This window comes from Parasteatoda tepidariorum, chromosome 3, assembly GCF_982258835.1.
Source record: "Parasteatoda tepidariorum strain Cologne lab strain chromosome 3, Ptep-v5.0, whole genome shotgun sequence".
NCBI classification, from domain to species: Eukaryota; Metazoa; Arthropoda; class Arachnida; order Araneae; family Theridiidae; genus Parasteatoda; species Parasteatoda tepidariorum.
In genome coordinates this window covers 77,980,453-78,002,680 of record NC_141757.1, presented here as the reverse complement: position 1 = coordinate 78,002,680, position 22,228 = coordinate 77,980,453, and the positions used below count along the sequence as shown (strand labels likewise).

Genomic DNA, 22,228 nt, shown 5'->3' with positions numbered 1-22,228 from the left:
TGACTTTATTTTTGTGAGTGTCTAAATTTCAGGAGGGGCGAAACGCATCGTTTGCCCCATCATTTAAATTTTAGAGGGGCCCTCTGCCACTGGGTCTGACGCAATCAACTGCATGCAGCTGAGGCCTTTCCCCTTCTCTGTAAAGCGTGTTTGTTCTTTTAAGAAAGGAAAATAATTTGTGAAAAGGTGTTTTACCGTTTTTTACCCTTCCCTTTATGTTATAGTAGGTACGCAATTACAAAAAAGAAAATTTTCATCAACTCTATCTTAACGCAATTTCTTTCCTACATATATATAATTAGAGTGTTTTATTTTGAAAGAAAAAAAAACATGATGTGGTCTCTTCATATGGGGCCCCCTTGACCGTCTGGGCCCCGGGGCGGTGCCCCGGCTGCCCCGGCGTAGTTACGGCCCTGGCAGGGATCACTACTTAAAAATTACGTTCTACGTTTTGACGCCAACAATACCCTTTTACGAATGTTTATAGATTCTTAATATAATATTCTTGTACCAAAAATAACAGTAATAGTCGGACATAAAGATACATAAAAGTAAGTATCTTAAAAGTTCTCAAATTCCAATCCTAAAATGAATTTCTACCTTCTTAAAGCTCCTTTTTCAGAAAACAAAAAACATTATCTCTTCATTGAACTACTTTTTCTATAATGTAAGTGGTCTTTACACCGTATATTATTTATTTTTATTGTGAAAAAAAATTTAAACAAAACGCATTTTGGGCACAAAGAGCGATTCACTCAGCATACGAAAAAAATCGCACATGCGTATTCTGAGATGCGAACAAGAGTTTGATTGGAGATCTTTTTAAGGGGAAATGAATTTATCCAATCAAGTTTGAGGTACGTTTGAGGGAGTTCGCAATGCCAAATTCGCATGAGCGAATTTTTCACATGCATTGCAAATCGCCCATAACATCATCAACGGTAATTTTGTGCCGAAGTAAAGTAACTTTTTCTCATATTGAGAAAAGAGCTAGAAGCTAAAAATTTATCATCATCAAAATATGCTCTCATCTACAAATATGCCTTTATTTGTAAACAAGTGTTATGCTCGGAAATGATGAAAGTTTATATCTTTTTTCTAATTGTTTTAACATAAAATCGTTATATTAGTTTGCATGTAGTATAAATTTGGTTAAATAATTTAATCATGTTTCGACCGTCGAAACGCTGGCATTTTTCTTTACAATTATTGCAGCGAAAACTGATGAAGAAATGTAATTATTGCTCTGAAACAAAAAACCCTAACATATTTGGTTTTAAAGAAAAACTTTCAAAAGGGCCTTCTCTTGCCTCTTTCATTGATAACACTAGCCTTCAACCTAGAGTGAATAGTGAATATCCCCCTTACATATCTCCAGATCCATCGTCAAATAATAAACAAAAAGGTAATTATTTCATCAGTAAAGTTGACGATTATGTAGGAAATATTTTCATGTCGGTATCTACGCCAAGCTTTTGCACAGTCTGGGCAAAAGCCTGCAAGAAATTGTCCGAGAGCATATTTTAAATAAAGAAAATTTATAGAATTGAAACAAAAATTAAAACAAAACCATTATTGTACAAAATTAGATTCAATATTTATTTGATACTTCCAGTTAATATTTCTATTTTTTACATTATAAGAGGTTTTATGAATTTTAAATAAGAAGCATTTTTTTTTTCTAAAAAAATCCAAGCTAAAAAAATTTGTGGGGGAGGAGTTATCAACCAACCTTCAACTATCAAAAGGTACCTCAGGATTGAATCAAGTTAGCATGTCTTATATACTAGTGAATGATGTTAAACTTTCGTAGTGGTAGTTATGCCACAATACTCCCTCACCAGAATTTTATCGGAGATAGAATTCGATGAACAGATACCACTAGTTGCTGTACTTGTGAAAGACTGGGAGAGCATCACCGTTTTTTTTTTTTTTTTTTTTTTGAGTGCTGAAATGTGAGAGGTGTATTAACTTCACAGACGTAGTTGCTCCTGTGTTACTATTAGCAGTTGGGTGTATGCAGGTGTTGAGAGTGTATGACGTTATGTATGTACGAGACGAGACTGTGTAACAACAGCGCGAGGAGGTCGATTGTTGCATTCACAAGTATCAAGTCAACTGTTCAATGTAGACTATGCATTGAAGTAGGTGTTACCAGATCGAAGTGGGCGCTACTGCGTGTTTAAATCACGTTCGGAGGTCACCAATGTGGGGGCGGAGTTATCGACCATGCCAACCTTCATTTATCAAAAGGTACCTCAGGATTGAATCAAGTTAGCATGTCTTATATACTAGTGAATGATGTTAAACTTTTGTAGTGGTAGTTACGCCACAAGTTTAAAACAATATAATTTACGATAAAAATCCCTTACAATTACTATCAGTGAGCAGTTTAAAAACTCGTGTATTTGTGCACTTTTCAAATTTTTAAGTTGCAATGATATTGTATTTAAACTTGGATTTGGCAAGAAACGTTCTAGAAAAGAAAAAGGCCTACCCCAACTTTTTGTGCTTAGGATGATGATTTTGGTATTAGTTTTTATATATATATATATAGTACATATACAGAGGTCTGTCAAAGCCAAATTTTCTACTGTTTAGCGGTATCTTCACAAATTCAACTTTAGAGAAAACGGTGGTTTCACGAAATACTTTTTCTTAAAATTTTATTTTTGAGTCTCGTAAGAAACGATAAATTTATATTTTTACCATATTTTTGTGTTGATTTTTTAATTTTCACAAAATAGGTACCTCTCAGAAAAACCTAGACAGACCCCTGATATTTATTTTCTTGTGCATTTTTTTGCTTTCTGCATAATTGTGGTTCTTATAAGAAGATTCTATTTAAAAACTTTTGATAAATTTGTATGTGTTCTTTCATTTAATTGCATTGGAAATTTTCAGAACTGCATTTTATTGCTGAATTCAATTATTATTTTTTCTAGTTTACATTGAAACATATGGATGTCAAATGAATGTAAGTGATACTGAAGTAATTTATGCTATTTTGGAAAAAGAAGGGTATGAAATTTCAAAGAACATTAATGATGTAAGCATGTTTCATTGTTATTAGCACAGTAAGATCAAAAATAAATAAAACTATCTAAGCACATAATCCAAAAGTATGGATGGTGTTTTAAGTAGAAATGTAAACAATAACAATCTCGAGCTGTATGCCTGATCTATTTCCGGTTAGAAAGTTTGCAGCTGCTTACTACATGTTATTCTGCGAGGCGATATTTTCAAACGGATAATTTTGTTTTCAATAAAGGAAATAAATTAGACAATTTCTGAGCTCAAATCTGCCGTATTTCATAAGATATTAATGTTATTATGTAATTCTGGTGAGTTTGAAGTGAAAATTTGTTTTAGTTATTTAAATATATATTGTTAAAAAAGGTGACATGGTTGCTAGATTTTGAATAACTCGGTTTTTTGGCAGTCTTGATTTGGCCTCTTTCCATTTGTTTATTACTGTTTGTTCGTGTTGCAAGCTGCATGTGCATCATCTTATGTTAGTATTATCATATTGCTCGATGAGCAAGATTAATTTATACATTATAATTCAGGTTTAAATTTGAAAGTTGGCATATATTATTGACACGTTGTGAGCCAAATGGCTTTGAGAAACACCGGGAGCAGTAACCCGGAAGTATAAGCGGTATACAGCTTTCAGCGCAATACAACTAGTGTATAAAACACCATCCATATTTATATCAACAGTTGTTTTCAACAATTTTAGAGCTTCTCCTGAAATTTTAGAACAAAAAGTTTAGGTTGAGGATAATTCTGTTTGGAAAATTGAAAATTTTAATTATAATTTTCATAAATAAGTAGTTGATATATTTTGGATTAATCTAATTTCATGAAACATTAGTTCTTTCCTATTGAAATATAAATGAATTAAAATTATCAACATTCTAGGCCAGGGATGGATAACCAATGGCACGCGACAAAATATTTTGGGCACGCCACTGACCACAATTGTTATTGCACTATGAATCGTTATTACACAAATGTTATTACACTATGAACCATATGTAACAATTAAATTGAAATTCACAAAAACAAACAAAATAATAAACAATTATTAATAAAAAAATAACAATTATTGCTAAAAAAACAATTAATAACCATAAAAAACAAGCCAACAATAAATAACTAGCAAAAAAATCAAGTCCTGCTTAAACAAATATCTTACATCCTATTATAAGTTATTTGTCATTTAATTTGCAATAACAGAAGTCCCACTGATGTTACTTTAAGTTTAATTACACGTATAACTTCCTTTCAATCTAAATAAAGAGTTTTGAGTTGATAGTATTTAGTATTATTATTTTCCCAATAATCATGAAGTCAAAATTATCTAACAGCACATCTGTGATTTCAGTAAACAATTTTTTAGAAAAAATGGCACGCTGGTGTATAAAGGTTTGCCACCCCTGTTCTAGGCCATATTATTTTAAGAAATAAAAGATACATTTCATAAATATTAACTGAGATTTTAATTCTGCTACACAGAGTTGGACAGTTTTTGAACAATAAAATATAATTAATAGCTTCAGGAAAATGATACAAAAAAAATTTAAAATCATTATTTTTTTAATTATTGTTGTTTATAGAATTTAAACGTTACTAATATGTTTTGAATTAGATGTAGGAGACAAAACTTCATATTATTATTATTTCTATTTTTGCTTTTTATCCATAGAATTAGTTTTGTTAATTTTTTAAATAAATCGCATAAATTGGGATCGTGGATTTTAGAAACATCTGAATAAGAATCACAACATTACATTTTTAATTCAGGCATGAATGTAAATCTTCTTAATTAATTTTTAAATTTACATGAATTTCTCTGTCAGTTTATGATTTGATATGTTTTTGCTTGTCTAGGACATTAAGAAATTCTTGTTATCTTTGATAAAAAAAAATCAGAACTTTCTTGAGAGAAAGCTGAAAGTATACTTTTTTTTAAAAATACTGGAATTTCGGTATTTTACAGAAACATAATCTCCCCTGTAAATTTAAAAAAGTATCCACGAAATATAAGAATTTCTGTGGGTTGTCTGTTCCTGTGTTTAATACTAAATTTTACCATGTTAAATGAAGTAAAAGACAGTTATTTTAAAGTTTAAATGAAAATGCTATATTTTTATTCGATAATGAAGCCTATTGACTAACAGGTGCCCTTGAGCAACTTTCCATAAAGACCCTGCATAAATCTGCCCCTAGTAATAAAATATAGCTAAAAAAGACAGAATTCATGTTTGGAACTTTCATATTTTTCATTTAAAGTGGCATTCGTAGGTAAAATTGAAGTCAAATTAATTTTAAATGTTCAAAGTGAAATGAAAAAGTTATTTCTATTTACTGATTCTGACGAAGCTATGATTATATTTAATATTAAGCATAGGGGAGAGGGGGGCACCTTTCAACAGTTTTTGCTTAAGAATTATTTTCGAAGTTTTATTGCTTTCAAAATCTAAATTCTAATTTTTATTTATTAAATTGATATTTGAGGTAACCTCTAAATTTTTTCCAAAGGTCTAAGCCAAAGACAAAATACCTAATTTTACATATTTAGTGAACCATGTATTTTGTTGAAATCTACCCCTCCTGGGGGGCAGATTTCAACGGGTGGCGGGGCACATTTCAACAATTGAAGAGAACGTAACAAGATCATGCATTTTGGAAAATTAACTTTATTCATAAATTAATAATAATGAATGAACATATTGAACTGATTTAGGTTTTTTCTGCATTATTTTGTCTTTAATAAGATCAAAGTTTACGGAGAACGTCATGAAAAATACAGCTTAACTGTTACGCAGCTTAAACTTGATTGAGGCAGTTTCATTTTAATGTCATTTCTTTCTATACCACTAATATCCTCTTTTTCTGGAAAATAAAGCATTGATTATCATGCTCCCTCGCTCTCCAGAAACTACCTCCCGAACCAGGTGAGCTCCTAGCTTGGCAACAACATTTGGAGCTGGAACAATTGTTAAAACTCCAGTTTCATCCAAGTTATATATTTGATCAACTGTAAAATGACCAGAATTAAGAGTTCTCTCATAATTGTTGAAAAATTCTTGAACATTTTCTTTATTAAAAGCTATAGCTCTTGCAAAGCTGGTGTTTTCCGGTTTTCTTAAAAGTAAGCTGTGGGTGACACTTCGTAAAACCTTTAACCCAGTCAATTCCAGAGGTTTTATTTTTGTCCCAGCTACTTTGAAGTTTGGAGTTGAAACACTTTGCGTTATCATAGGAAAGTTTTCTAACTTGTCTGTAAGTTAGACTATAATTGAGAATTGAACATGTAATTATGTATTCACAAAGCAGGGTTTCTTGCTGGACATCAAAAACTTGTTGGCTTATGTATTTAGAACTGTAGCATTTTGTGTTAGCTGTACATTGTTTGGTTTCACCAACCAAACAATTATTTGACTTTCTTTTTTTTAATTTATAAAATAAAGCTGAAAAGTCTATTCCAAATAAGCCTGCTTCTGCTCTTAAACATGCATCATTTCTGACAGTTTCCACTGCTTTTGCAATGTTTTCTTCACTAACTTCTGGTTTAGTGTGCTTTTTTTTATATGTTCGCAACATTTTTATAAATTGTAAGAAGGTAAAATAACAGGATTGAGAATTTTAATGTTACACCGTAAGCTTTTCAATTTTCTTAAAATTAAATTATTTTCATTCTAAATTAAATTTTCTTGAATATGTTTATAAAATTTTAAAATAATTATTTTATTGATGCTTTTAATGAATTCTTTGTATATAAATTCTATTTTCAACAACAATGCAACAAACTGAATCTTGGTTTTAAGCTTTTAAAAAAATTTCATATAATTGAAATTTTTTTTACAAACATGCTTTGAACACATTCACATGTTTTTCAAAAAATTTAGAATAATGCCTTACAGAAAAAGTTGAGTATTTTAAATGTAACAACCGTAATTAATGGGACTTCTGCAAGATTACTTAACAAAAAAATAATAAGCCTGGGGCACCTTTCAACACTGTTGAAATGTGCCCCCTAAGCTCTGTTGAAATCTGCCCCTGGTGCAGACATTTTGGTTAAAGTATTATCAACCACTTTAGAAAACGACTTTTTACTAATAAATAATACAGTTAGAAACAGAATTAAATAAACTAGCAGAGGAACAATTATCACTTACTTTATTAAAAGATTACTGGTAGATAAACAGTTTTAAAATCAAAACTGTCTTTTTACTTTTGGAATGTTAAAACATGTTCCACAGAGTAACACAACAGTGGTAAAAAGAAAGTGCTTAAAACTAAATGTCAATAGTTATGCTTAGTTAAAGCTTATTGTCTGGCATATTGGCGAATCATTAAGCAATATTAGAAAGCAGAAATTCTAGTTGTTGAAAGGTGCCCCATGTTGAAATGTACCCCCCTCTCCCCTACCATTCGATGCAGATTTTAATGCATTCAAATTCATTGCACCCTTTAAATGTTAAAAGGTAAGAACTGAAAAATTGTCAAAAATTTCTTGGTTTATTAAATTTAAAAGGTAAAAAAAGAATTGTCGCAAACTCATATTATCACTTGAGGTGCCCTAAGTAAAATTTTCTTCTTCAGCATTTCTTTGGTCTACTTTTTCTTGACTTATATAAGCAAGAAATTTCTCTGAAGTAATAAATAAACATTTTAAGGTTTTAAAATTATTTTAAATACTTCAGCAGTATTAAGATCTTTCCAAAACATTTTTATAATAGATTTGTTGGAAATGATAGGGTTTTATCATGCTTTAGAAAATGTCACTTAGTCATAAAAAATTTCTCTACTGCTTTTTGTTAGAAAATAAGAAAATTTCTTGACTATAGTTTTTTTTCAATAAAAATTTAAAAATACACTAATTTTGGAGCAAATTAAAATCATGTTTTTTTTCCTCTTCATTTTCTTCTTTAAAAAAAAAATGGCTTCGACAAATTCTCATCGATTAACTAATTCATCCTTCCCTCTAATTGATGTATTTTTGTTCTATCTGAGTGCATGTAAATTAATAAAAAAGTAATATACTTTAATTATGTAAGATTTTATTACAGAATACCTACTTTTATATCACTATGCTTGTTTTGTTAACTGTGTGTTAAATATAATCGTTGATTTATTAATTTTTCAGACGAATACCATATTAGTCATGACTTGTTCCATTCGGGAAGGAGCTGAACAAAAAATATGGAATAGATTAAAATACTTTAGGCAGCTAAAGCGCAATCATGACAAGAATTCTCAGCATCCAATGAAAATTGGTGTTTTAGGTAATATACTTATATAATTAAGTTATATTTAACCAGGGTTCGCCAGTCTGGAAAAACCTACGCTCGTTTTTCGGGTGGGTCCATTTAAAAAAAAACTTCTTTTTCTGAAAAGTGTTTTTTTTTTCTTCCAAATTTATTGAAGTAGATCTATAATTTTGCTATTTAAAAAATTATTAAATGTTTAAAATTTTTTGTTTTTAATAAATTCACTAGCAAAACATTTTTGTTTATCAAGTTTTGTAGAAAATTAGATATTCTGATCTCAATAGCATTATGAGTTGGTGTTGAGCTCCATTTTAGTTGAGACTTTGATATTAGTACCATAATAATTGAGTATTGGAAGAATTGATGGTTTGTTTGGATGTTTAAGTTTTAACTTGTCAAATTTCTTGTTAAGAAGTAGAATTATTTCTTTTTATGTTCTTTTTTTTATGAATTTATTTGCAATCCTGTTTCTTTATCCTTATGCTCTAGTTTTCATGTAAAAGCAAAATGCATCTAAAAATTTACGTTAGTGGATGACTCAATTTTTCAAAGGCAACATGATTTAAAAATGCTGTCAAGTGCATGCACTAGGAGAGATGTCATATAGCAAAAAGAACTCAAGAAACTGTTGCATATTAGTCTGCTTTGAGGAATTGTGTAAAAATTTTGCAGAAACTGTAGTAAAATAGAGAAATGAAAAAAGATTATATTTTGCTAAAAAAAAAACTTTGTAAAATGACCTCATACATAAGCAATGTTGGTCCAGATGTTTGAAATGGATGTTGAAAGGATAAATTCACTTACGACTACTGGTTTAAATGTTATTGCAAAGGGAAAAAAACTCAAAAATGATGAATCATGCCTGAGTCTATTCTTAAGAAGTTTAATTACCTACAGCATCAAGTGGTATGTTGTTGTAGACATCTTTGTTCATAAAAATTTGGATAAATACAAAGCTTGTTCCTCTAATTTTGTGCTCCACATATCGAAAAAGTATAATATGTATCTAGGCCTTGATTGATTCCAAAAGAATGTTCACTGATTGAATTCAGCAGTTTTATCAATAATTTCAAAAGTGTCTCACGAATGAAGTTATTTCGTTTCTTGCTTTATTTGGTACTTCTGCTCACCTAACTATTTAAATAACCTTTTAATTTGTATTTCATAATTTGGTGCCTTCCTCTCTAGAAGGAAAAAGTCTATACACTAAAAACTCAGAGTTATAAACTTGTAACAATTAATTATATATTATTTGGATTTTGGATAAATAGATTGAAATATTAAACATGATTTCTTGAAAGAAACAAGGTTATTTGTTAATTTTATATGTGTTATGATTTTCCTCTCAGATTGCATATTGTACTGAAAGTATTAAACAAAATTAATTTACATCCATTTAATTATTAATTCTAGGTTGTATGGCTGAAAGATTAAAACGCCAATTATTAGAGAAAGAAAAAATTGTAGATATAATAGCTGGCCCTGATAGCTATAAGGATTTACCAAATTTATTATCTCAAGCTGACGAAGGTCAAAAAGCTGGTAATATTTTTTAAATTATAAATTTTACTTTTAAGTTGTGGCTATTATTTCTGCATAATTGGAGTTTAAATTGAATTGCTATATACTCATATCTTTTTTATGTTTGCAATTTTTTACCTATCTGTCATTGTTGCTTGTGCATTTACTTTTTTATCTATTTTAAAAATCATTTGGTTAATATTTTAAAATTCTGTTGTGGAATACATTCAAAGTTTTTTGAAAGTAATTATTTAGATTTTTGCTTATAAAGTAATATTACTGTCGATAATAAGCTAAAATAAATAATGCGGACGCCTTTTAAATAAAATCAATCAAATGAACTACAAGTTCTACAGATGAATGACAACAATTATAAAACTTTAATCTTTTAATAACAAATAATTTAGCATCAAAAACGGATTCTAAAAATTATAATTCTAAATTACAACAGAAAAGAACAACAACAAAAACTATCTCAGGTTGCCACGCAACCTAAAGTGAAATATTAAAACAAATAAATCTAAAGAAAATTAAAGGTGGCGCTTCGGTCAAATATACATACGCTAATGACTTAAAATCTTAAACATACTCCCACCTTGCAAAGTGATATTATAAATAGCACTTTGGAACAAACAGTTAGCATTTCTTTAAAATACAAATTAACTCATGTATATTGGTCACCTTTATATGAAACGAATTAAAAAAATATTCAGTCATTATATAAATAACAAAAAGTTCATAAATCTAAACGTTGTGGAATTTTTATGATTCTTCCCAATCTGCCTTTTATAGGAGAATTCACTTCCAAATTATCAGGCACATCAACGGACTTGGGAATATTATCAACTTCCAAGTTAAGTTTCTTTGAAGACTTTTCCAGAACATCCATATCGTTCTTTGCTGATAACTCTAAAGGATAAAGTCTTTGGAAAGGTCGGATCCTTTCTCCTAGAGAGGTTCTTAATCTGGCTACTCTAGGAATATTGTCCTTTCCAGGATAAAGCTCCAAGACAATTCCAAGAGGCCAATCTATGCGTCGAGCATTATCTTGTCCTATTAAAACAATATCACCGATGTTTATAACATCATTCCTTCTTATTCCCTTGTGCACTAGCTGAGCAAGATATTCATTTCTAAATCTTTGTTTGAGATCTTCACGTAATTTTTGCAAAAATTTCACACGTTTCAACATAGAGGTTCGATTCACAAGGTCTAGATCGGGAGTTTCGTTGCTGTTGCTACCTTCCCCGTATATACATGTTGCCGGAGTTAAAGGCACTAATTCAGATGGATTATCGTGAATGTAGGTCAATGGTCTGCTATTTATAACCGATTCACAGTCACATAAAATTGTAGTTAGTTCTTCATAATCCACAACAGATTTACCTAACACACGACGCAGAAGAGTCTTAAGCATTCCAACTATCCGCTCCCACCATCCACCCCACCATGCTGCTGTGGGTGGAATAAATTTCCAAATTATTTTCTGAGCGGTTGAGTACACAGCAATCTTGTCCCAATCTAAATTCTTTAAATAATTGTTTGCTCCTACAAAGTTCTTTCCATTATCCGAGTAAATGACCGATATTCTACCTCTTCTTGCGATAAATCGTCTGAATGCTTGAATGAAAGCATCTGTAGTGAGTGACCGTACTAATTCAAAGTGAACTGCTCGGTACACAGCACAGGTAAACAAAACGATCCAAGCTTTTTCATTCGATTTTAGAAACAGAGGACCGGCATAGTCCACACCAGACACTTGGAAAACTTTTGTCTGAGTAACTCTTTCTCTTGGAAGGGGCGCAAACGGAACTTCTACTGGTTTAGCTTGATGACGCTTACAAGTCACACACTTGGAAATAACTTTATTTACTAACTTTTTAGCTTTAAGAATCCAGTATCTCTCTCTGAGTCTTGAGAGTAAGATGGAACGACCTGCATGCATCGCTTTTATATGCTCTTCACGGATTAATTCTAACACAACACTGTTAGCAGGTAAAAGGATTGGACATCTGAAATTCTCATTCTCATCACTATGTACAAGTTTGGTCTTTACTCTCAGAATATCACTTTTATCTCGAAAAGCTTGTATTTTGGCGAGAAATTTATCATCTTGGAAATGCGTTGTTTGCATTGACTTAAAAATCACACTTTCGGCCTTTGTTAACTCCTCACAGACTAAATTTCCCTTCAACTTATCCTGATGGGAAACGTTGTGGACAAAACGTAGAATCCAAACTACTACTCTTACATTTCTGCTATATGTTGAAAAGTAATTACACCATATTTCCGATACTTCAATATTTACCATGGAAATAACTACTTGTTTTCTTTTTTCCAAATTTACCTCTTCTTCATTAACGGATATTTCGTCAGCTGCTGCAGGCCATTGTGTGTGGGAAAGATATAGCCAGCTGGGACCCTCCCACCACTTCGAATTTCCAAGTTGTTGAGCAGAGCAACCTCTACTTGGTAAGTCTGCGGGATTCATAGATCCGGGCAAATGCCTCCATGCTTTTACTGGAGTCAATTTCCTGATTTCTTGAACTCGATTTTCCACAAATACACCCCATGTGTCTTCTCTTTTAAGCCAAGCTAATACAGTTGTTGAGTCTGTCCAGAAATGAACTTTGTCCGTCTGAAACTGTTTTACTATTTCAATAGATAGACGAGCTGCAATTGTGGCACCAAGAAGTTCAAGTCGAGCAATCGTTGTTTCCTTTTTCCCGCTAGGTGCGATTCTTGCTTTACTCTGTATCAGGTGAACTTGAACATTGCTTTCATCTTCTATTCTCAGGAAAACTACTGTGGAATACGCAAATTTACTGGCATCACAAAAGAAATGTAATGAAATGCTTTCGTAACCTTTGTCACAATGTAACCACCTTGGGATTTCTATGTTCTTCAGATATTCAAGCTGACTTAGCCACTTTGTAAAATCTTCTCGTGTTTTTGTGTCAACTTCATCGTCCCAACCAATTTTAGCTTTCCACAAATTTTGTAACCATAATTTTGGTCGTAGCGATACCGGGCTAGTTATCCCCATAGGATCAAAAACTCTGTGTGAGGCAGCTAGAATGCTTCTTTTGGTGATTTTTTCATGTTTTGTGTCTTTCATATCAGGAATATTAATTAACAGAGTATCACTTTGTCTATTCCACTTCATTCCCAGAATATTGGTCTCACTAGAATTGGGTTCTGATGGGTTAGTAGACTCCCACCCTCGTAAATCAAATTGTCTTTCAGCCATAATATTAGTAGCAACTTCTATGAATTGTTTCAGCTCTAATTCAGTTTTCACGCTTGTGAGGCAATTATCTACATAAAAACTGCATATTAGTTCCTGTATAATCTCTTTAGGGTATTTTTCATTCCCTCTCACTGCTTCTTCTAGTTTATTATTCAAATGGTATTGAATAGTGGCTCCTAGCAAAAACGGACTACAAGAAACGCCAAACACAACTCTTCGATGACGAAAATGTTTCAGCTGTCCATCTTCTCCATACCATAAGAATCGCAAGAAATTTCTATCATTTTCATAAAGACTTATTTGCAAAAAAGCCTTACGTATATCAGCTGTTACGCCAAATTGATATCTCCGAAATTTATTTATCATTGAGGGAATTACTTCTATCAAATTTAACCCTTTTTCTACACAATCATTTAAACTAGGAACTCCTTTTCTCTTAGAAGAAGCATTGAACACGGGCCTGATTTTAGTTGTGCTGCTCTCCTTTATCACAGGTCGATGAGGTAAGTAATGACAAGGTATCCCCATGTCTTCTTTTGGAACCTCTTCAATTATTTCCTCTTTCTCCCAGTCCTTGAACACTTCTCCATAGGCATCATACAATTTTTCGGTTTTCAACTTGCGTGTTGTCATTTGCAATCTCTTTAACGCCAAATCATAATTATCTGGCAAAGGCAAATGCCCATCAAGCCATGGCAGACTAACTATAAAACGGCCGTCTCCTTCAACTTTCACTGTATTTAAGAAATGTTCCATTGAGGCTTCTTGCAGTTCCTCTCTAGATTTTTGTTCTGAAGGATCTTTTATTCCTAAAGAATCTAATCTCCACAGCTCAGAAATATCCATTTCTTTTACTAAAAGTGAAGTAACTAACATTGCGTTGCTTGACGGTAAATCATTTTCAGGTGCTTTCCCTGTTAAAGTCCATCCCAATAGTGTCTCTATTGCTACTAATCCACTTGCCAAAACTCTTCGTTTTCCTGTCATAAGTTTTCCTATTACGTCAGCTCCAAGCAGAATTTGAACTGGTTGTGACTCATTTCCGACGTCTGACAACTTTATATTCATTTCTTCAAGCTCTTTTAACCAGGGTCCAAAGCTAACAGGTGTTATAGTATCACAAATAGATGCTTGATCTAAAGCTTCCATGTTACAAGTCAAGTTATTCTCTGGATTCCTTAATCTAATTCTATAACACGTGTGTTCAAATTTATCTGATTTATGACCACCAAACAAAGAGTGTATGAGAGTTTCTTTTCTCAAGGGAACATATTCCATCTTTTCAGCCAAATTTTTTAAAATATATGTTCTTTGTGATCCAGAATCTAAAACTGCTCTCACCACAATTTCTTTTCCATCAGATATCAGCTTTAGTTTCATAGTTTGAAGGAACACTTTCGGACCGTACGTGATGTTGGACATGTTTATTTCAGAACTTTCACTTTTCTGCCCAGATTTATCGGGTTCACGATTTTTTGCAGCTAAAGATTCACACATTAGTACCACATGTCTTTTACCGCATATGACACATTTTATAAAAGCTTTGCACTTACGAACTGGATGTCCTTGCATTAAACAGGCAAAACAACATTGACTTTCTCTTACTATGTTCTCTCTTTCAGCTAAAGTCATATTTCGAGCGGAAAAGCAATCTGAACTTTTATGTTTCCCTGAACAAAACACACACACTTTCTTCAAATCTTTTACATCTGTAGTCAATAGATTTGCTGCTGTTGGAAATCTTTTTGTTGGCAAATCTCTTGCTTTCTTTTTAAAATGTAGGCGTTTTTCATCAGATCCCAAGCCAAAACCTGACATGGCCAAATTAATTCTTTCTTCACCTTCCGTTTCTGCCTTCAGAAAAGCCATGATGTTTGTTAATCGCTCTTTGGCGTCAACTGAAGCAACGCGCGAAGAACTTCGGTTCCAGGCTTTTAGAAACTCTTCTTGGAAACAAGATTCTACCATAGGGAATAGTATTGAAGCGCATTTCTCGGTCGTAACACCTAACGTTTCTAAAGCTCTAAGATATGACTCTAGTTTGTCATAAAGGGACGTCATAGATATCTTTTCATGCTTTTGAACGGAAACTATGAGCTTCAACAATTCCCTAACATAAACTTCGACCAAAAGGTCATCCTTGCCAAATCGGGCTTTGAGGCTATCTACTGCTTTGGTATAGTTTGCAGCTGTTGGAGGAAAGCTTTCTACAACTTCTCTAGCTCTAGATCCAACAGTTGTAGCCTGAATCAGGTATTGAAATTTGTTTTCAGGGGCAATATCTGTATCATTATTAATTTGTTCAAATTGTCCCCAAAATGGTAGCCAATCTTTTAAATCTCCACTAAATTGCCTAAGTTCTAATTTTGGCAAATTAAACTGCTTTCTGGCACTGGCACTAATAATATTTGGCGGAGACTCACCGGTTCTTTGCGATGTAGCTTGAATTCTCGCCAACTCCAGTTCATGTTTTCTTATACTTTCTCTCTCTTCATATTCTCTTTGTTTCTCTTCATATTCTCTTCGTTTCTCTGTTTGTTCATATTCTCTTTGTCTCTCTTTTTCTTCATATTCCTCCTTTTGTCGTCGATCATTGACAGTAGCTACCAATACACTTGTTACAAAATCTGGATCAGCTAAATATTCTTTACTTTTCAAAATGATCGTTTTCAGATCCGCTACAGTAGCCTTTTGAGGTAATACTTCGCCAATTTCTTGGGCAACAATAATAAGATCTTCCTTTTTAAATCCTTTTGATGCTAAAAACATTTTTCAAATCAGAAATAGCGTATCAACCGTCCTGTCGCGGACGCCACAAAATGTCGATAATAAGCTAAAATAAATAATGCGGACGCCTTTTAAATAAAATCAATCAAATGAACTACAAGTTCTACAGATGAATGACAACAATTATAAAACTTTAATCTTTTAATAACAAATAATTTAGCATCAAAAACGGATTCTAAAAATTATAATTCTAAATTACAACAGAAAAGAACAACAACAAAAACTATCTCAGGTTGCCACGCAACCTAAAGTGAAATATTAAAACAAATAAATCTAAAGAAAATTAAAGGTGGCGCTTCGGTCAAATATACATACGCTAATGACTTAAAATCTTAAACAATTACTATTTTATGAGCAGGAAACCAATTTAATTACTTTTCTAAGGCTAATTAATTCGCCAATGACTATAACCATTTTTCTTTATAGTTAATATAATGCTCTCAGTTGATGAAACATATGCTGATATCATGCCTGTGAGGATAAACCCAAATTCTAAGTCTGCATTTGTGTATGTTATGCTTTATTCTAAATTTAATGATATTTTATTTTCATTTGTAACTGCTTAGTTTTCATTATGGTTTTTTCCTCAATGTTTTTAAATTTACAAGTTACATACTGAATTATAAACAAAACTGTAATTTTATCAAATATTTTTCTCTTTTTGTAATACATTAAATCAGCCTTACTTAGCATTAAAAAAGATAAAAGAGTTACTATTTTGCATTTGCAATGGATACTATACCAGGTACTTTTAACTTGTTATTTAAAGATTTTAAGTCATTATTTAAATATTTTGAACTATGCTAAAACTCTAGGAGGGGAATTTAAAAAGCTGCACTTATAGTTGTATTCTTTATTAAAGAATATAAATTCATATTTGTTGTTTGCAATACCAATTTATTATCTTTTTTTAAAATTTTTACATAAAATAAACGTAGTATCCTGTTGATATTAATCTAAATCTAGTTTTTCCAGAATGTTAATGTTTTGCTTGTGACCAGTACAACAAAAAGACCAAAATAACAGGATTTTGCACATTTAGTGCAGTATGAAAAAGTTTAAAAATAGTCGAAGTTCATTTATATTAGTTACCTGGCAGTGTTAATATTCTTTTATAGTATAACTGTATAATTATTCATTATCACATATTAGTCAAATTTCTTGCTTATAGTATCTGAATTATAATATATGATTGAAGAATCATTACATAGTTGTTATTAATTATTAACAATGTTCTATTTAGGTCTATTATGAGAGGTTGTGATAATTTGTGTTCATATTGCATTGTTCCCTTTACTCGTGGAAGAGAACGGAGTAGACCTATTAGTTCAATTGTAGATGAGGTGAAACATCTCTCTGATCAGGTGAGATTTTAAATAATTATCATCTAATGCAAGAAGTCCCAAAATGTGTGCTGTGGCTCCCTGTAATAATGAAAAGGATTACCATGAAGTGCCTTCACTTCAAGTTCAATATCCCTCAATAATAATAATCTCTTGCTACTAAAAAAAGAAAAAATATAATGCAATTTTGACTGTAATGTAAGATATAAATATCCTGTCTTAAGAGAAAAAGCTTTAAGAATTTTTATTCATTTTGAAACTTCATATCTTTGCAAAGTTAGGTTTTCAGCTGTTGCTGCTCTAGGGAGATACTATCGCTTAAAAAAATATCAAAGAAGAAATGCTTTTTGCTGCATCTGTAATGCTTTTTGCTTTATTCTGTGTTTTGTAAAGCAAATCAATAGCCAGCTCATCTATCACACTAAGAATTCACAATATATCCAAAAGTAGATGATAATATCTCTTTTATTTTTTCTCTTGTATTATAATTATCTTTTATATTACATATTACAATGAATTCCTTATTAAATACAATTAAATACTTGAGTGAATACTAAAAATAAACTGTATTGACAGTATCTTTATCTATATTCTTGATACTTACTTCCACCGTCTCTATCTTATAGTTTTAAACATATGAAACATGCATTGTATGTATAATATAAATATACTGCAGACAAATATTACAGGGCTGCCTTGCTGTGAGATAGTTTTAAATCTCATAAGGGTGTTGCTACTTGGAAAATTTTTTAACACTTGTTTTAATATCATGTACTTTCTTTATCATTAGTATCATTTCGTTAATTTTGATGAAAAGTCTTTACTTAACTTTCTTAGATGAAAGTTATATTACTATTGATGAAACATTAAACACATTTGTTTTTGATAGTGTGTGTGTATATTAATATGCTAAATAAATGTTTAATTTTGTTGTGTGGGTTAAAGCAATGGTGTAAAGAAAACTTTTTTTTTTCAATTCCGAACTATTTTTATATTCTTATGCAACTAATTTACATGTTATGACTAACATGCAGCTAATTTTAGTGTTTTTTACTATCGACATTTACGTTTAAGGAAATTATCTTTAGAAATTGGAGTATCTTCAACAATGTTAAATTTAATATTAATTATATATATGTAATTAAATTCAATTATATACATAAAAATATGCTATAAAATATTTTTCATTAAATTTTGTTACGTGAAGTTCTGCCCCATAAACTTTTACTTGACGTGATTTTAAACAGTTTTTCATTCATTTATCTTGAATTTTAAATTTGTTCTCCGTCATGATACTGATTCTTATTGTAATTTTATGTTTGAATCGAGATTTTTTATGCATTTTGATTCTATTTTAGTAATACTTCTTGAATTTTCTAGATTATTTCTCTTTTATAACTCTGTGGTTATTTTAAGTAAAGTGTTGTCAAGCAAAATATGGTTCTACATGAATTTAGAAACTGTTTCTTTACTAATTTGTTTCAATAATTGCTGTGTGCTAATTTGTTTTCGCATACATCTATTTGTTCATTATGTTGAATTTGTAAAAATATTTGTAATTTGGTTTTTGTGCTCATACATCAACCTACTCACCATATTTTGCTAACTTTTCCTTAATTTTTAGGGTGTTAAGGAGGTCACACTGTTAGGGCAAAATGTAAATAGCTACAGAGACTTGTCAGTATCAGTGAACACTAAAACCGTTCTCAGTTCTGGTTTTAAAACTGAATATAAAAAAAGAAAAGGAGGTTTAAGGTTTGCAGATCTACTTGATAAAGTGTCTGATGTTAATCCTGAAATGAGGATAAGATTTACTTCCCCTCATCCTAAAGACTTTCCCGATGAGGTAACATAACTTTTAACTGTCATAAATTTTTTCGTGATTTCATACAAGGTTTCAGCTATTAATAGTATAAGATTGATCTAAATATATTATGATAATTCCATACCCATTCAACATGTTTTGATTTTGAAGTAACCGTCATGTTTTCGAATTTACTTCAAAACTTTGAAGTAAAAATTTCAGGAACAGCTTTTAAAAGTTCTTGTTTGAAGGCTTTTTAAATCTATAGTTGGGGTCTTGTTAGTCACTTCAACATCCTTAACCAATCAAAGAAAGAGAGAGAGTGCTTAGAATCATGTAATCTAGTGTAAAAGCATCAGGTATTTTCACTATTTGGAAGGCACTTCTTCAGAAGAGGGAATACTCATTTCATAATTCATTTTCTATAAGAGGGTGCAATGCTGAGAGGGTTCCCTTTCTTTTTGGATTGGGGAGATAAATTATTCACCATACTCTTCAGGCTATAATCTTGCATACTTTGTTTCTGAAACTAACAATTTGCTAAAGGAACTAGGTTTAAGAGTGTCAAAAACATTAAGAGTATTGGTAAGAAAAATTCACATAATACTTTCAGTAGTTAGCAGTAGTTAGAGCAATTCTGGAAATTGATTTCCTCACATGGTACAGATGTTAATTTAAGATGCTATTTAATGTTTTTATTAAAACCACTAACTATGAACTAATCATTTTATTTTTTCATTGTGGTTTTAAAAAACTCACTGAAATACAATTGTATAGCACTTTTTTACTACTAATATTAATTTTGTGAAGAAAAAAATATGAATTCGTTGTATTTTCTCACAAAGTCAAGGTTCTTATCACTTTTGTTTAAAAAAAAAAATTTCATTCATGCAGCGAACTTAAATATTTTAATATCTAATTTTGTTTTTATTTCAAACATGCTTTTTAAACATGCAACCAAAAAAAATACTCTTAAGATTTTTGAAACAAACTGGGTGTATTCAGAAACAGTTGCATTCTTAGACAAAAATAAATATTCTTACAGCTACACAACTTGTCTGAATGTTTTCATACTGGAAAATGATAATATTCCTTTCATTTTTTTTTTCATCCATAAAATCAATACATTTTGTCAGATAAAATATATAAAGTGTTGAGATTCTTATTTCTTTTTGTGTTAAAGAATATGATTTTCCTTTTTGAAAATATTGTATAATTGTAAGTAATTTGTTCACTTTATTTATTGTTGTACTTCAAAATGGATTTGAGGAAACTGGTTTTTTCAAATAAGCTTAGCATAATATGCTTTTTAATAAAAGTATGAATTCTGAAACCTTTCATATGTAAATAAGATTGAAATGATTAACCATGTTCAGCTGTTAAAATGAAATGATGAATTTTGAAATGGTTATTTATATTGAATATCCTGTTAATCCTGTTTTCAAATTTATTGATTCAAATAAATTAGTAAAAGTTTATTTTTCTGAAATAAATGCTACTTTATGTTAAAATTTTTTGCTGAAATAGTATTTCTCAATTTTAGGTGCTTCATCTAATAAATGAAAAACCAAATATCTGTAAATTAATCCATTTGCCAGCTCAAAGTGGTAATAATTCTGTATTAGAAAATATGAAAAGAGGTTATACGAGAGAAGCCTATTTGGAATTGGTTGATCATTTTAAAAATATTATTCCAGGTAATATTATTTCTTATGCATTCATTATTATAACAAATAATAAAATTTAACAATATTTGTTCTGAATTCTTTCAAAGCATGCTTTTGATGTTGTAAAACGTTTAATATTGTTGCTCTATGTTGAATGTTTTGATAAAAATAGGTTTCAAAATGAAAATTATATTTAATGTATTTAAAATTTCTTTTAAATAAAATAAAATGAAACTAATTTTTTTTAAAAATAACATTATTAACCGTTTGAGTGTGGCGAAGCACTATCGCACTTCGCTTGTTATGTGCCAAGAATGCGGAGAAGCATGATAGCGCTTCTCTTGTTTTGTACCGAAAATGCGGAGACGCTGCTGTTGGTTAGTGTAATTTTCGCATGTATTGAGAGCAGTTGAATTTATATCAATGTACGATGAAATTACTACGCATTTCATTCCGCACTATTATCATAGAGATAAGAAAACTCTTCAGTACTCAAACGGTTAAAAAAAGAAAAAACCTTTTATGAGTGACTTTCTTACTTAGTGCAAAATATGAAAAACATTTTGGATTTAAAAAATGTTTTGAGTCACTTTGAAAGTTAAATCTTCAAAATAAAAGTTGTCATTCTGTTAATGCATTTTAAATATTAGTTTTTTGTTTTAGTCACATAATTAAATTTATACAGTGAGCCAATTTCAATCTAAAACAAAATCCAATAGTTTTGTAAAATTAAATTTTAATATAATTTAGAAAATTTTAAAGAATTTTTTAGTTCCATTTATACTTTAGTTATACTAATTTGAATTTCCATGATTTATGAACATTTTTGTATCAAATACACAGAATATCTTTCTTTCTTTCCTGTTTTATATATTTTTTATTGAAGTATGTTATTTTTTTTTAATAGAAAACGCCAATTTTTATTTTATTTCTTTTTTAATTTAACAGAAAATCTAAAATAAGTTTAGGCAAGGATTTTCCCATCAATTTATGTCTTTATTAAATACTATATTTAAAATTGTCAAGTTAGTTAACTTTTAATTAAAATTTTTAGTATGAAATAAATATACAAGAACAGTATAGTATGAATTAAATGGACTATTATTGGTTGATTGAAAAATTGATTGTTGTAAGAATGTAATTGAAATATAATCCAAGCTAAAACTAAATTCATCCTCAATTTATCATTGTTATACTTATTTGTTAGTCTTACACTATTTTTAGTATAATTTTTTTTCTCTCTGATGTTTAGATGTTGCTTTAACATCCGATTTTATCTGTGGATTTTGCGACGAATCTGAAGATGCTCATAAAGATACAATATCACTGATGAAGCAAGTGAAATATGAATTTGCCTATATATTTGCTTACAGTATGCGGGAGGTAGGTAAAAATGTAAAATTCATCCTAAATCAAGAACGTTTTTTAAAAATTACTCATTCATTCTAGTTGCTCAATATTCATATTTTCAGAATTTTGTTTCAAATATACTTTAAAATTTATATAAATATCAACATACTTTTTCTTGCAGAATCTTATTGATTTTCTCTAAAGATTCATTTTTGTTGTCAAAG

The 22,228-nt window shown here is 30.4% G+C and overlaps 1 protein-coding gene across 1 annotated transcript in view; it reads left to right on the top strand.

Annotated features, from left to right (window-relative positions):
• Positions 1–928: 928 nt before the first annotated feature.
• Positions 929–22,228, top strand: part of LOC107438981 (mitochondrial tRNA methylthiotransferase CDK5RAP1) — a 31,900-nt gene continuing 10,600 nt past the window's right edge. The window contains exons 1-9 of the mRNA XM_043045138.3: positions 929–1,405; positions 2,946–3,049; positions 8,159–8,297; positions 9,696–9,824; positions 16,267–16,348; positions 17,084–17,204; positions 18,808–19,029; positions 20,531–20,684; positions 21,907–22,037. Of these exons, the coding sequence (XP_042901072.2) occupies positions 1,168–1,405; positions 2,946–3,049; positions 8,159–8,297; positions 9,696–9,824; positions 16,267–16,348; positions 17,084–17,204; positions 18,808–19,029; positions 20,531–20,684; positions 21,907–22,037 (1,320 nt within the window). The 5' untranslated portion in view covers positions 929–1,167. The remainder of the gene's footprint in view (positions 1,406–2,945; positions 3,050–8,158; positions 8,298–9,695; positions 9,825–16,266; positions 16,349–17,083; positions 17,205–18,807; positions 19,030–20,530; positions 20,685–21,906; positions 22,038–22,228) is intronic.